The sequence below is a fragment of the Heterocephalus glaber genome, unplaced genomic scaffold (genome assembly GCF_053883595.1).
Source record: "Heterocephalus glaber isolate CG9 unplaced genomic scaffold, H.glaber_assembly_v1.0 deba00001760, whole genome shotgun sequence".
NCBI classification, from domain to species: domain Eukaryota; kingdom Metazoa; phylum Chordata; class Mammalia; order Rodentia; family Bathyergidae; genus Heterocephalus; species Heterocephalus glaber.
The window spans coordinates 6,903,239-6,915,347 of record NW_028258457.1 but is presented as its reverse complement, the minus strand read 5'-3'; the positions used below and the strand labels follow the sequence as shown (position 1 = coordinate 6,915,347).

Here is a 12,109-nt window from a genome sequence, read left to right as displayed (position 1 = left end):
TCGCATGGGCCTCTGTGTGCTGAAGGCTGGAACCCATAGCTAGCTCCTTTATAGAAGGGGAAACCGAGGCTTAAAACTAGGGACTGCCTCGCCGAGTACCAAGGCTAGCTGTGAGAAAGCTAAAGTGACAACAGGGCCCTGGGAGCAGCCAACTCTTACTCACCATTTGTTCTCCACTCCCTGTGTTCAAGAGTAGCCTCTGGAGCTGGGTGATCCGGGGCTTAGCTCACATGCTGGGGAGCGCAGTTGTGCTGCGTGCTGTCTCAGGGCTTCCATCAAAGCGCACAGGGCCCATGGGGAGCTGGATGGCTCTCTCTCCAGGGCAGGCTCCCCAGGGAAGTCTGAATGCCAGTAGGAAGATGAGTGAAGAGCTGCTGTGACCGGGTGCCCTCTGAGACTGTGGCGGGCCAGCGGCCCGGGAAGCTGAGGAAAGAGCCTCCCACACGCCCCAGGCAGCCTGTTCCTGCCTGAGGCTTCCCCTGCTCTTCTCTCCTGGCGCGGGCAGCTACAATGGTGTCTACCCGAGCCCAGGAGACTGGCTGGCTGGCTGTCCCCTTCCACCTGCTCTTAACAGCTGGAAGAGGCTGAAGGCACTGAGGTCCCCAAGGGGAAGGGCTTGCTAGGTGCCTGGCCCACACCAGGGCTGTCCACTGCAGCCCATCCTCACCATTGGTCCCTCCACCATGCAGTATCTGCTGTGAGTGGTGTATCTGCCCTGGGAGACGCAGCCACGGGCACATACACCTGCGTGTGTACACACATACGCACGCACACACGCACCATAACCCCCCTGCGCATCTTACCCTGTGTCCACATCACCTTTGCTTTGGCTTTATTGCCCCCTGGTGACTGAGTCAGGTGCACAGCTGCAGAAGCATGGCCAAGCCCCAGGTGTCTCCCATGCATGGATACGCAGCTCCCTTCCTCAGCTCCTGCGAGACTGGCAGCAACAGCTGGATGGACCCCCGGCAGAGTGAGGGTCAGAATGAGAAGCCAGGGCTCCTCGGCAGCTTTCCCAGCCCCACCTGCAACCCCAGCCAGTGCCTGTTCCTGGGAGGCAGGCAGGGTCCATGGCCTGGTCACTGTGGTAAACTCAGGCCCTTTGGTGGGAAGGATGCTCTGGTGCAAGCCAGAAGTGGCCTGGGGCTGCGTAGTGGTTGCCGGCTCCCTACAGGGTCTGGGAAAGGCTGGCTCGGGCACCTCGGGGAAGTGCTGTCAGCGTCCCACTGCCTCTCCTCGGCCCTGAAAGGTGACTGTTTTTTCCCCTTCTGTCCCTGCCACCGCCGTCCGGGGGAAGTCTGCCCAGTCAAGCCCATCCAACTCAAGCTCCAGCCCTGACTCCAGCTCTGACTCAGATTTTGAGCCTTCTCAGAACCACAGCCAAGGTGGGTGATGAGGTGGAGGCCGAGGTGGACGGAGGAGCAGCAGGCATGGTGATTGGAGCACTTGTAGCTGCCCCCTCATCAGATGGATTCGTACGGGGCCTTGGTGGTGACCGGCTGGAGGTTGGGGGGCGGCGGTGGAGACGTCCACCTGTCCTGTGTGCAGACCCTTCGGGACGGGGGTGCTCAGCCAGCCTGGACTGGCAGACCCATGCATGTTGATTCCTCGTAGCCTGGGGAGCTGGCATTGAAAAGTGGAACAAAAACAAGTCTCCAGACCTTGGGCCAGGTCTAGGGGATGATTCTTCCCTGCTGTAGCCCAGGTGTCCTTGTGAAGGGCTGTGGCCCCCCCTGTGAGACCTGGCAGCTGTCAGGAGGGCTCTGCAGTGCCTCCCAAGCAAGGCTCATTGGCTGCTGCTCAGCACTATGGGCAGCGCACCCTGGGCCAAGCCTCCCCTGTCCTGTCTCATCGTGTCTGAGGTGTGTGATCTCCATGGCCTGGGGCTCCAGATGGTCTGTGGCCACTGAGTCTGCACATCTGCCCTCTCCCTGCTGTCTTCCTGCAAGCTGCCCTCGAGGGCTTTTTGAGGGAGTACACAAGCCTGCCCCGGAGTGGGCCCCCAGGGACACCCACAGACCAGAAGCAGGTCTTCTAGTGGGTTGGAATCTCCTCTGCCCCTCAGTGGAATTCTTCTAGGGGTGCTGGGGGAGGGAATGTACGGGGGTCTGCCCGGGAATCCATGTGAGCTGGGGGATGGGGTCTTGGAAGCCCACAGCCTGGCTTTGGTTCCTATCGGTGGGTTAGGGAGGGGACCTACTGAAGTGATGTCACATGACCAAGGTAATTGAGGGCTTTGTGTCCCTCTGTTGCCTTGGCAACAGGAATATAAACCAAGATGCTGTCTGTAGGGGACTGGAACCGGGTGCCTCTGGAGAAAGGGGAGGACGGTGGGCTGGGAGCAGCAGTCAGGGTTCCTGAAGGGCTGGACAGCCCTGAGTAGGAGTGCCAGCTGGACGAAGGGCCCGTGGCCCTGGCCCCTGTGCCTTCTCCAGCAGGGACTGGCTTGGTCTGATCTTGGGGCTTTGGTGATGGAGGGTCCCTGTGGCCCTGCTGCAGGCCAAGGGCCTGAGGTCTGTGAGGAAGTGCAGGAAGGTAAGGGGGCTAGGGGCCTCTCTAAGGTATTGGCAGCGGCGACCACAGGCACTTACTTGTGTGATTTGGGGTCATCAGTGTCAAGCTGCTGTGGGCTTGGGAGAGGCGCCCCAGAGGCCCATCTGGAGCCCTGCTGTCCCTGCCCCTCCTCCCCCCCCAGGACCCCTGCGCTCCATGGTGGAGGACCTGCAGTCCGAGGAGTCGGATGAGGACGACTCTTCATCGGGTGAGGAGGCCACTGTCAAGGTGAACCCAGGCCGGGATTCCAGGTGACTGGGCTAGCAGGAGGGAGTGGGCACTGGTGGTGACCAGGGTGACCCGGGGCCTGCTGTGATTGAGATCCCTAGGGGATGGTCTGGGACTGAGGGAGGGCTGAGTCAGGATCAGGTCCCCTGTGAGGGAACTCCCAAGCCTGCTGGACATGAGGACTCTGCGTGACCCCACCCCACCTGGGCCCTGGGTGGGCTGGGCCGGGCCGGCTGTCCTCTCCTGCTACGGGGGCCCCGAGGTGGCATCCCTCACTATTACAGGAGGTGTGGTTGCCACAGGCAACTCAACCACTGCTCCTCTCAGAAGGGGTTGGGCCCTGAAGGGTCCTGTGCCCCCCAGCCCTTGCCTACATTTGTGCCACAGACGCCCTGGTGTGGGGATAAGGTCTGTGTGCCCTCGGGTGCCCTGGGTCCTTGGAGATCCCAGCTCTATGGAGGCTCTGTGCTTTGGCCTCCACCTGCCCTGTCCTCAGGCCCTCAGGTTTGGTGGGAGGCTCTGGGCTTGTTCAGGGCTGGGAGCAACAGCTGGACACAGGCACTGGGTGGGGCCAGTCAGAATTCTTTCCCCAAGAGGCTGAGCCCCCCGGTCTCCAGGGCTTCTGTAAGTTGGTACCTGTGTCGGTCCACAGCACAAGGCACAGGAAGCTAAGGGACACTTGCAGCCATTCTGTTACTGGCAAAAAAAACAACAAAAAAACACCAAACTGAAAGCCAGGCCTGACAGTCTTCACACAGGAACCCTGTGTGGCAAGTGCCACCATCCCCCCACCCCCACCCCGGCAGGTAGGGCCCCACTTCTGCCACAGGTAGAGTAGGTTCTGACGGGACGATGTGGTGTGGATTCGGCAGGCACTGTCCTGATCGAGGGCTGAGCAGAGGTGTGGGGACCTGACGGAAGGGGCCCCTGTGACATCCTCTTTGCCAGGGGCCCTGGGTGGGAGCTCACTGATGCAGGGCTGAATGGCTGCTGTCCTTGCACTGTTGGGAGGGGGCCACACAGGCTGTGTGGAGGCACAACAGGTGCTGGCTAGGCTACCTGTTGGAGCAGCAAGAGGCAGCCTTGAGGAGCAAGCTAGAGGCTGCCATGTTGCCCTGGCAACCAGAGTGACCTGGAGCTGGGTCCTTGGCCTCAGAGCAGGAGCCCTGGGCAGAGCCTGGCGCTCGCTGTGGGAAGAGGTAAATGAAAGGCACAGGCCACACCTGGGCGGGGAGCAGGACAGGAGCCAAGAGGTGGTCACACTGCCTGGTTCCAGCCTGCAGAGGGTCCTTCACCTGTCCTGGCACTCCTTTAGTAGTGAGGTGAAGATGGCAGCACCCTCTCCCCAGACAGAGGAGGAAGTGGATTCAACACGTTGTCAGGTAGCAGTTGTTGGGGCCCTTAGTGGATCAAGCTCAAAGTGGACCTGGTAAAACGGACCCAACACAGAGACTGCTGAGGACATTGTGCAGGGCCTGTGGAGATAGGGCATGTGTCTGCAGGAGAGAGCAACGAGCAGGGGTGGTTTACAGCTCAGTGGTGAGTGCCTGCTGGTGTGAGGCCGGGTTCCAGTGCCCAGAGCTGCACCAGGCAGCAGGTGTCCTCCAGACCAAGAGTAAGAGCCAGCCAGAGTTCACTGGCCATCAGTGCCACCTTGCCCTGGCCCAAGTGGTCATGTGTCACTGCAGATTAGAGCTCAGTCTCCTCACGCAGCCGCCTTCTACAGAGGAGGAAACTGGCAGAGGTTGGGACCTGCCCCAGCCCTTTGACCGCCACCAGACTCCGTTTAGCCCCCCGGCCCCATCAGGGCCCGTGTAGCAGCATTAGGGCTGGGGGAGAGACTCCTGTAGGCAGCTCCTCCAAGCTGAAGGATGCACCAGCAGGGCGGGCACACTCAGGCTTGATGCTTGCAAAGAGCTGGGCCTCTCAGAGTCCTGGGGCCAGGTTGGGCGTGGCCTGATGCAGCTCCATGTGGTATCTAGGTTGAGCTTCAGCGACAGCGAGAGTGACAACAGCGCCGACTCCTGCCTGCCTGGCCGTGAGCCCCCACCCCCCCAGAAGCCGCCCCCGCCCAACAGCAAGGTGAGGGCATGGGGCTGGGGTCGGTTGGGGCAAGGGAGGCTGAGGGGTGGGGGAGGGGAGGGGAGGAGCTCAGCAGACACCTGGGTCTCCCATAGGCGTCGGGCCGGAGGAGCCCCGAGCCCTGCAGCAAGCCCGAGAAGATTCTCAAGAAGGGTGCCTATGACAAGGTGACCATGGGTGCTAGTGGGAAGGGTGGCACGGCCCCTCCCGGTGGAGCTGCCTTGGCTGGGGCTGGGAGGGGTCGCCTGCTGGGCTGAGCCTTGCGTGCCCCTCCTAGGCCTACACAGATGAGCTGGTGGAGCTGCACCGGAGGCTGATGGCTCTGCGGGAGCGCAACGTGCTGCAGCAGGTAGGCCTGGGCCTGGAGCCCCTCCTCCCTCTGTCTCTCAGCCTCCAGCCCCTGAGGCCCTGCTCCCCCTTGCAGATCGTGAACCTGATCGAGGAGACTGGCCACTTCAATGTCACCAACACCACCTTTGACTTTGACCTCTTCTCCCTGGACGAGAGCACCGTGCGCAAGTTGCAGAGCTACCTGGAGGCCGTGGCCACATGACCCTGGGTGGGAGCTGGGCCCTGCCACCCACTGGGGTCCTGGGAGGCCGAGCAGGCCCCGCACGCCTCCCTTCTCTCCATGCACCACCCGCGCAGCACTGCCTTAGTGACCGCCCTGCCCAGCCCTCACAGCCAGCTGCACTTTCCTGGGTGGCTCCCGAGCACCCCAGGCTGCCCGGTGGGCACCCAGGCACGATCACCTGGGCACGGTCACCCAGGCTCCCCTTGGAGGGTGCTTTGTGCAGAAAGCAGAGCCGGGCCTGGCTCCTAAAAGAGGAAGAAGCTTTCGTAGAATGCATGTGGCTGAGGGCCCCTCACTCGCCCTCGGAACTGTGGGCCTCTAAGCAGCCAGCCATCCTGTGTGCACCCCCCCTCCCCAACGGTTTGGAAGCTCCCTGGGGTGCCAGGCCCTCAGAGACCCATGTGGGGCCGAGGCCAGCCAGGCTGGCCCGTCTGTACAGCTGTCTGTATTATATATATGTGCGCTGCGTGTGTTCAGGAGCGGGTCCCGTGTGCGTTTCTGTGCTGAGCTGCACGTGGGGGGTGGGGGGCAAGGGAAGGGCTTGTAGGTTAAGAAGTCTGGGGGTCTTGTCTCGGGCTGACCCTCTCCAGGGCGTGGAGGGAGCCTCCCTCTGGTTTCAAGGACTCTGGGCTCCTGGGCCCCTGGGCCAGTGAACACTACAGCCACGACGGGGTGGCCTGTCCTCAGGGCCCCCGGGGATAGACATGTCTGCATCCCTGGGGCTCCTCCTCCATAGGACCTTCTTCCTCCACTGTCATCGATCAAGTCTTCGAACTTTGAACAAATGAGCTTTTGCCAAATAAGACAGGATGGATTGCGCTGGGAGGTGCGTCTGGGTTGCTGCCTCTCCAGCCGTGGCCTCCGCTTCCGCCGTTGCGGCTCCCGCCAGGCCCAGCCTGGGACATTTTCCTATCTGCCTGAAGTTCTCCAAGGGCTGTACCGGTCACCCTCTCAGAGCCGGGAGCCCTGGCACAGTGTGCCCACACCCAGTTTTCCTGGACCCGGGCCCTGCGCCTCCAGACCCCCGTCCTGACTTGAGAGTCGCTGCCAGTGTTGGTACCCTGACCTGGGTGTGGCCAGGGGAACGGGGCCTGGGTTGGCCCCTGTCCTCTACCCTGTTGTTAGATGTCCATTCTTCCCTGTTACGAGCTCGGTTGTGGGAAGCCCTGGCTTTTCTTTCCTGGGGTCCATGGTCCTGTCCTTGCTCGGAGTCTACCGGAACACTCCTGGGGGACCCCTGCCTCCAAGGCGTCCCCCACACCAGCATTGCTGGGGGCTCCCCTGGTTCTTGGGGAGAGGCCCGACAGCTCCGCAGGGAGCCTCTGTCTCCTGCTCCCACTGCCCTCAGGCCCCGCCGCCACATCCCCTTCCCAGGCAGGCCAGCAATACTCACAGTACGTCCTCGCCGCCTCCCCTCGGGGAACTCTCCAAGACGTGGAACAGAAGGGCCTGGCTCCACAAGCAGCCGTGGGGCCACATGGAGAAGCCTCAGCTCCGAGCAATGGCCTTCCTCCTGCCTGAGGGTCCCGGGAGCCCCACAGTGACCTGGGCTGGCGCTCCGCCACCCGGACAGTGGTGTCTGGCCCTTGCTGTGGTTTCAGGATCTCCAGGAGCACCGACCCACTTCTCAGTTACCTCCTCAGGCTAGAAGGCCTCACCGCTATTCTCCAGAACTGCTCTGGGCCCAGGGCCAGCTCACTGACCAGCCAAGGATAAATGTGCTGGGCACTGGGGCCCTGACTGCAGCCTCCCCAGCTGCTCCCTCCCTGCCACAGCTCAGGCAGCTGGGCCCAGGGGGCTCTGGGGACACTTCCATAGGAAGGGGCTGGCACCTTGTGATTGCCACGCGTCTCGTGTTAAGCCGCCTGCCCCTAATCCAAACCCCCATGTTTCCTCTTTCCTGAATGAATTGTAAACCGACTCCAGAACACAAAAGGTATCGAATACCTTCCTTCCCCACAAGGGTTTTTAACCAAGAATGTGTCTCGATAGGAACTAGACACTTCACGGGCCCAAGACCAACTCCTGGATCAAAGGAAAAAGGAGGAGTGTGTTTGTAACGAGTTACAGGATTGTTTCTGTCCTGGATTTTAAACTTTTTGTTAAATTGTGAAATTATGGAGGAGTTTTATAGAAAAAAAAGTGAAATAAAGTCAGATGGTAAAGCAGACCTCTGCATCTCTGGTGTCCCGTGCCATGGGTAGGTGGTGGGAGGAGCATTGAGTCCCTGCTTGTGTCCCGGGGCCTCCAGGTCAGAGACCCGGAGAGGGGGGACTGGGACCGACTGGGACCAGGTCTGGTGGGGGTGTGAGTGGGCTTGGCATCCTGGAGGAACAGAGAAGGTACCACCGGAATCCAGGGGCGGGTGGCGGGTAGTAGAGCGGAGGCCAGTGCCAAGCCATGCTGGTCTCTGTCCTTGGAAGCAGGCATCAGGGTTGGGCTCGCAGAGCAAATTTGGTTTTGTTGGATGGATGGGTAGATGGGAGGGTACAAAAGTGGATGGATGAGTAGGTGGATGGGCGGGTAGGTGGGTAAGGGGATGGAGGGTGGGTGGGTGGAGATGGATAGGAAAATGGGCAAAGACCTCCGCTGAGAGGAGCCCAGGTGCCTGCCCGCCCCATTCCATGTAGATTTTCCTGTGGCCCTGGTGTGACAGAGCTGAGGGACCCTGCACAGCTCTTGCTGGTTGTGTTGAGCCAGACCTGTGTATTCCAGGCTCCAGCTCCACCCAGAGGCGCAGATGCCCTCATGAGCGGTGCACATTACCAGCCTGTATCTGGCCACCCTGCCCGCAGTGGTGCTGCCAGTTGAGACCACTTGTCTCAGCAGGTGGCAGCTGGGGGCCTCCCCGGTCAGGCACAGCCTAGCACCGGGTCCCTCGGGAGCGTATCGTCTGTCCCCACTCAGGGCTGTGGCTGCTGGAACCTCCGCCTTTCCTGCCAGAGACAGCTGCAGGCTTTGTAGTTTCTGCGCCCCCACAGGAGGACTGTGAAGTCCACCAGGGTTTCGTGTGGCTCCCCGTGGGGCCTGGTCATCTCCATTTGGCACTTGAGGTGGGTACTGCATCAGAATCCCCATTTGTTCATTTGGTTTTGGTTTTTTGAGACGGTCTCACTGTGTAGCCCAGGCTGGCCTGGAATTCATGGCTGTCCTCCTGCCTCAGCCTCCCAAGTGCTGGAATAACAGGCATGCGCCCCAACACCTGACCAGAATCCCTGTTGACAGGTGGGGAAGCAGTCTCACAGAGCACACCTGCCCCAGGTAACGCTGCATAGCCAGCTGTGCATGGCAGATTCTCTTGCCCTCATGTGCCTACCCACCAGTCAAAGAGATGCAAGGCTGTCACAATCCACTAGTGAGCTTTTTAAAAATTAGTTTGAGGGCCAGGGATTTAGCTCAGTGGTTCCACCACCTGCCCTGCAAGCGCAAGGACCCAAGTTTGATCCCCGATACCAAAAAAAAAATTGTGTGAATTCTCATACATTAGTACAATACTTTATAGGCTTTCCTGTGAGCTCAGCTTGGGTCAGATCACCCAGGGATACTGGATTAGCCCATTTTTTGATGCTATCACAAAATACCCAAGACTGGATAATTTATAAAGGAAAGGTTTTATTAGCATATGACTCTGGAGGCCAGAACTCCAAAGTCGGGTGGTGGCAGCATCTGCTTGGCTTTTGGTGAGGATCTCAGGCTCCTCAGTGCATGTCGGAAAAGCAGAACAAGAGGGGAAAGGAGACTGAACTCTCACAATAGCTAACTTGTTCCTGGGAAAAGGAGGGAAGGAAGGAGGGAGGGAGGGAAGGATGAATGGATGAGGTTCCGTATAACCTGCACGCCTACTGTGAAACCACACACCTCCCAGCTCTGTTCCCTCAGCCATATCCAGTCTCCCAGTGTGCTCACCAACAGTTTCTTTTTGGTACTGGAGATTGATCCTAGGGTCTCGCTGAGTCACCAAGTTGCCTGCCTGAGTTTAAACTTGCTATCCTCATGCCTCACCCTTCAGAATGCTGGGATGTCAGGCATGTACCACCACACTTCAGGTCATTCCAAAATCTCTGCTGTACCTGCGCCTCATTCTGAGAATTGTCCTGTCTTTTGACATCTATTAGCTCAGAGGATCTGCAGGCTCCAGCTAGAAGTTGGGCTGCAGCTGCTGTGTTGTCAAAAGCTGAAATGTTTCCTAGCCTCCTTGCTTGTGTCTCCTCTGTTTCCGTTTCCCTAGATATCACTATTAAAATAGGCCCTGAAATAGGCCTGGTGGCACATGCCTGTCATCCTGACACACTGGGAGGCTGAGGCGGGAGAATTGCAAGTTCTAGACCAGCCTGGGCAACTTAGCAACTTAATGAGACCCTGTCTCAAAAAATTAAAAGGGCTGTTCCTGGGGGAAGTTGAGGCTGGGGTGGGCTCTGGGGGTCCTGTCCCGTGCTGCCCAGCACAGAAGAGTCCAGCCCCCTTCCCCTCAGAAGCCTGGAAGCCCCTAGAGTCCCTGTGTCAAGGAGTGGGCAGGTCTCATGCTGGCACTGTGGGCATCTGGAGCGTCTCTCAGGTGGGCATTCTGGCCCCTGCAGGTGCTGAGCAGCCTCCAGGCCTCTGAGAACTCCAGGCCAGTGGCTCCCTGCATCCACAGCAGTGACATGCGTGCCTGCACAGCACTGCCGGCCTCCCCAGTGACCCAGGGAGAGGACAGACGGGAGCTGAGCTTGTGCTGGCCCAGGACCTGGCAGGGCAGACAGGGCTGGGAGGATCCAGGGTAGTGGCCCTTGGAAAGCTGGGCCGGAACCCAGGCCCTGTGCCTGACCCCAGACAGACCCCACCTGGAGGGACCTGTAGCACAGGGCCATCCCGGCACGCAGTGACCTCACCTGGCCTGGCTGAGTAGGGCGCCGGCTGCTCTGTACCTGAGAGCTCCTCAGTGGGCGGAGGGAGGCCCGGCAGCCCTCCCAGCATGGCAATGTGGCAGGGACCCTGGCGCACCTGTGCCTGGCTCAGTCTCCAGCTGGTGCATTTCCACTCGGCGGCCCAGCTCTATTGGCATTTGACCCCCTCAGTTGTGTGGACCCACGTACCTTGCCCCAGCCCTGTCACCTGATTCATCCCCCAGTGACATTCCATTGGGAACTTCCAGCCGTGCAGCCAAGGAGTGAGGACCTGGCTCAGCCCTGCTCTATCTGGTAGTGGGCTTTTGCTCGCTTGTTTTTGTGGCACTGGAGATTGAACCCAAGGGCCTTGGTGCTGTGCCACACCCCTAGCCCTTTAGATTGCTTTAAATTTTGAAACAGTTTGCTGAGTCACTGAGTTGTCCAGGCTGGGCTTGAACTCGAAATCCTCTTGCCTCAGCCTCCCAGAATGCTAGGATGACAGGTGTGTGACACTGTGCCTAGCTGTGGTAGTGGTTTTTAAACAGCCAACACGTTCATGTGACACAGAATTCAAAAAGTAAAAGTAACTGCCAAAAAATAAATAAATAAAAATTTTTTTTAAAGGGCTGGAGATGTGGTTCAGCACAAAGGCCTTGTACTCACTCTGTGGTGCTGTAAATAAATGAAATAAACTGGCTCTGAGCCTTACAGCTCAGCTCCATCATCATCAGTCCATGGTCACCACACAGGAGCCCTGTCAATGTGACGGTTAAAGTGAGGGGAGAGGAGACCGCTCTATTAGCACTGTTGCTCTCACACAAAAGCTGAGGCCAGCTACTTTATAAAGACAACGTTGGGCTGGGGATTTAGCTCAGTGGTTCCAGCACCTGCCTCATAAGCATAAGGTCCCGAGTTCGATCCCGGGTACCAAAGGACAGACGTTTACTTAGCCCACCGTTAGGGAGGCTGCAGATCCACACTCAGGACACCCCATCAGTTCAGTCTGGCCTGTGCTGAGGGTGGGGATGGAGCCATGTACAGAGGTCACGTGGGGAAACAGGAAGCCGGAGAGGTCGGGGCCAGGCCTGCTGTTTTATGACCACCCCCCGTGCCGCAGGAGTAAGTGGGGGGGTCCTGTCTGAGAGTGGAGGCTCCCCTCAGCGCCTGGGACCCGGCTCTCAGCACAGGGACTGTGCGGGACAGACACGCAAGCCTTGCAGTGTGGACAGGATCCCGACTCCATAATGCTGATGGCATCAGGTGAGGGAGCCCTCGTGGCCCGGCCCTCTCCTCTGAACAGCACTGCACGGAGACTGCACTGGGACACAGGAGTCCCTGGGGGCCCTTCCTGGAGTTGGGTGTTTCCCTCTCCCCACCTAGGGCAGCCTTCAGAAGGTCCTGTGTCCCCAAGGGCACAAGGAGTGGAGTTGGGAGGGGAGGAGGTCCCTGGGGAGGAAGTGATGTCTTCAAGCTTGGGGTCTTGTCCTGTGAGTTCTCCCTGTCACTTCTGGTCTCGCCACAGTGCCACCCACCTCATGGTGCGGCCACAGCAGAACCAGCACCATACTCTGAAGACTACTGACCCCCAGCACTGTCTGCTCAATAAACCTTTCTCTCCTCTCTCTCCCTCCCTCCTCATCACACTGGGGATTAAATCCAAGGAGCCCTGAGCTCTATCTCCAGCTCTTTTGAGACAGGATCTTTCTAAGTTCCCTAGGCTGGCCTCAAACTTGAGATCCCCTGCCTCAGCCTCCTGAATAGCAGGGATCACAGGCATGTTCCACCATGCCCAGTTATGAGCTCA

The 12,109-nt window shown here is 59.3% G+C and overlaps 1 protein-coding gene across 2 annotated transcripts in view; it reads left to right on the top strand.

Annotated features, from left to right (window-relative positions):
* Positions 1-7,607, top strand: part of Mllt1 (MLLT1 super elongation complex subunit) — a 55,065-nt gene extending 47,458 nt beyond the window's left edge. For both annotated transcript variants that reach the window (XM_004865657.4, XM_004865656.4), the window contains 6 exons: positions 1,298-1,385; positions 2,696-2,804; positions 4,764-4,863; positions 4,959-5,030; positions 5,141-5,212; positions 5,288-7,607. In XM_004865657.4, the coding sequence (XP_004865714.1) occupies positions 1,298-1,385; positions 2,696-2,804; positions 4,764-4,863; positions 4,959-5,030; positions 5,141-5,212; positions 5,288-5,416 (570 nt within the window). In that variant the 3' untranslated portion in view covers positions 5,417-7,607. The remainder of the gene's footprint in view (positions 1-1,297; positions 1,386-2,695; positions 2,805-4,763; positions 4,864-4,958; positions 5,031-5,140; positions 5,213-5,287) is intronic.
* Positions 7,608-12,109: the final 4,502 nt, after the last annotated feature.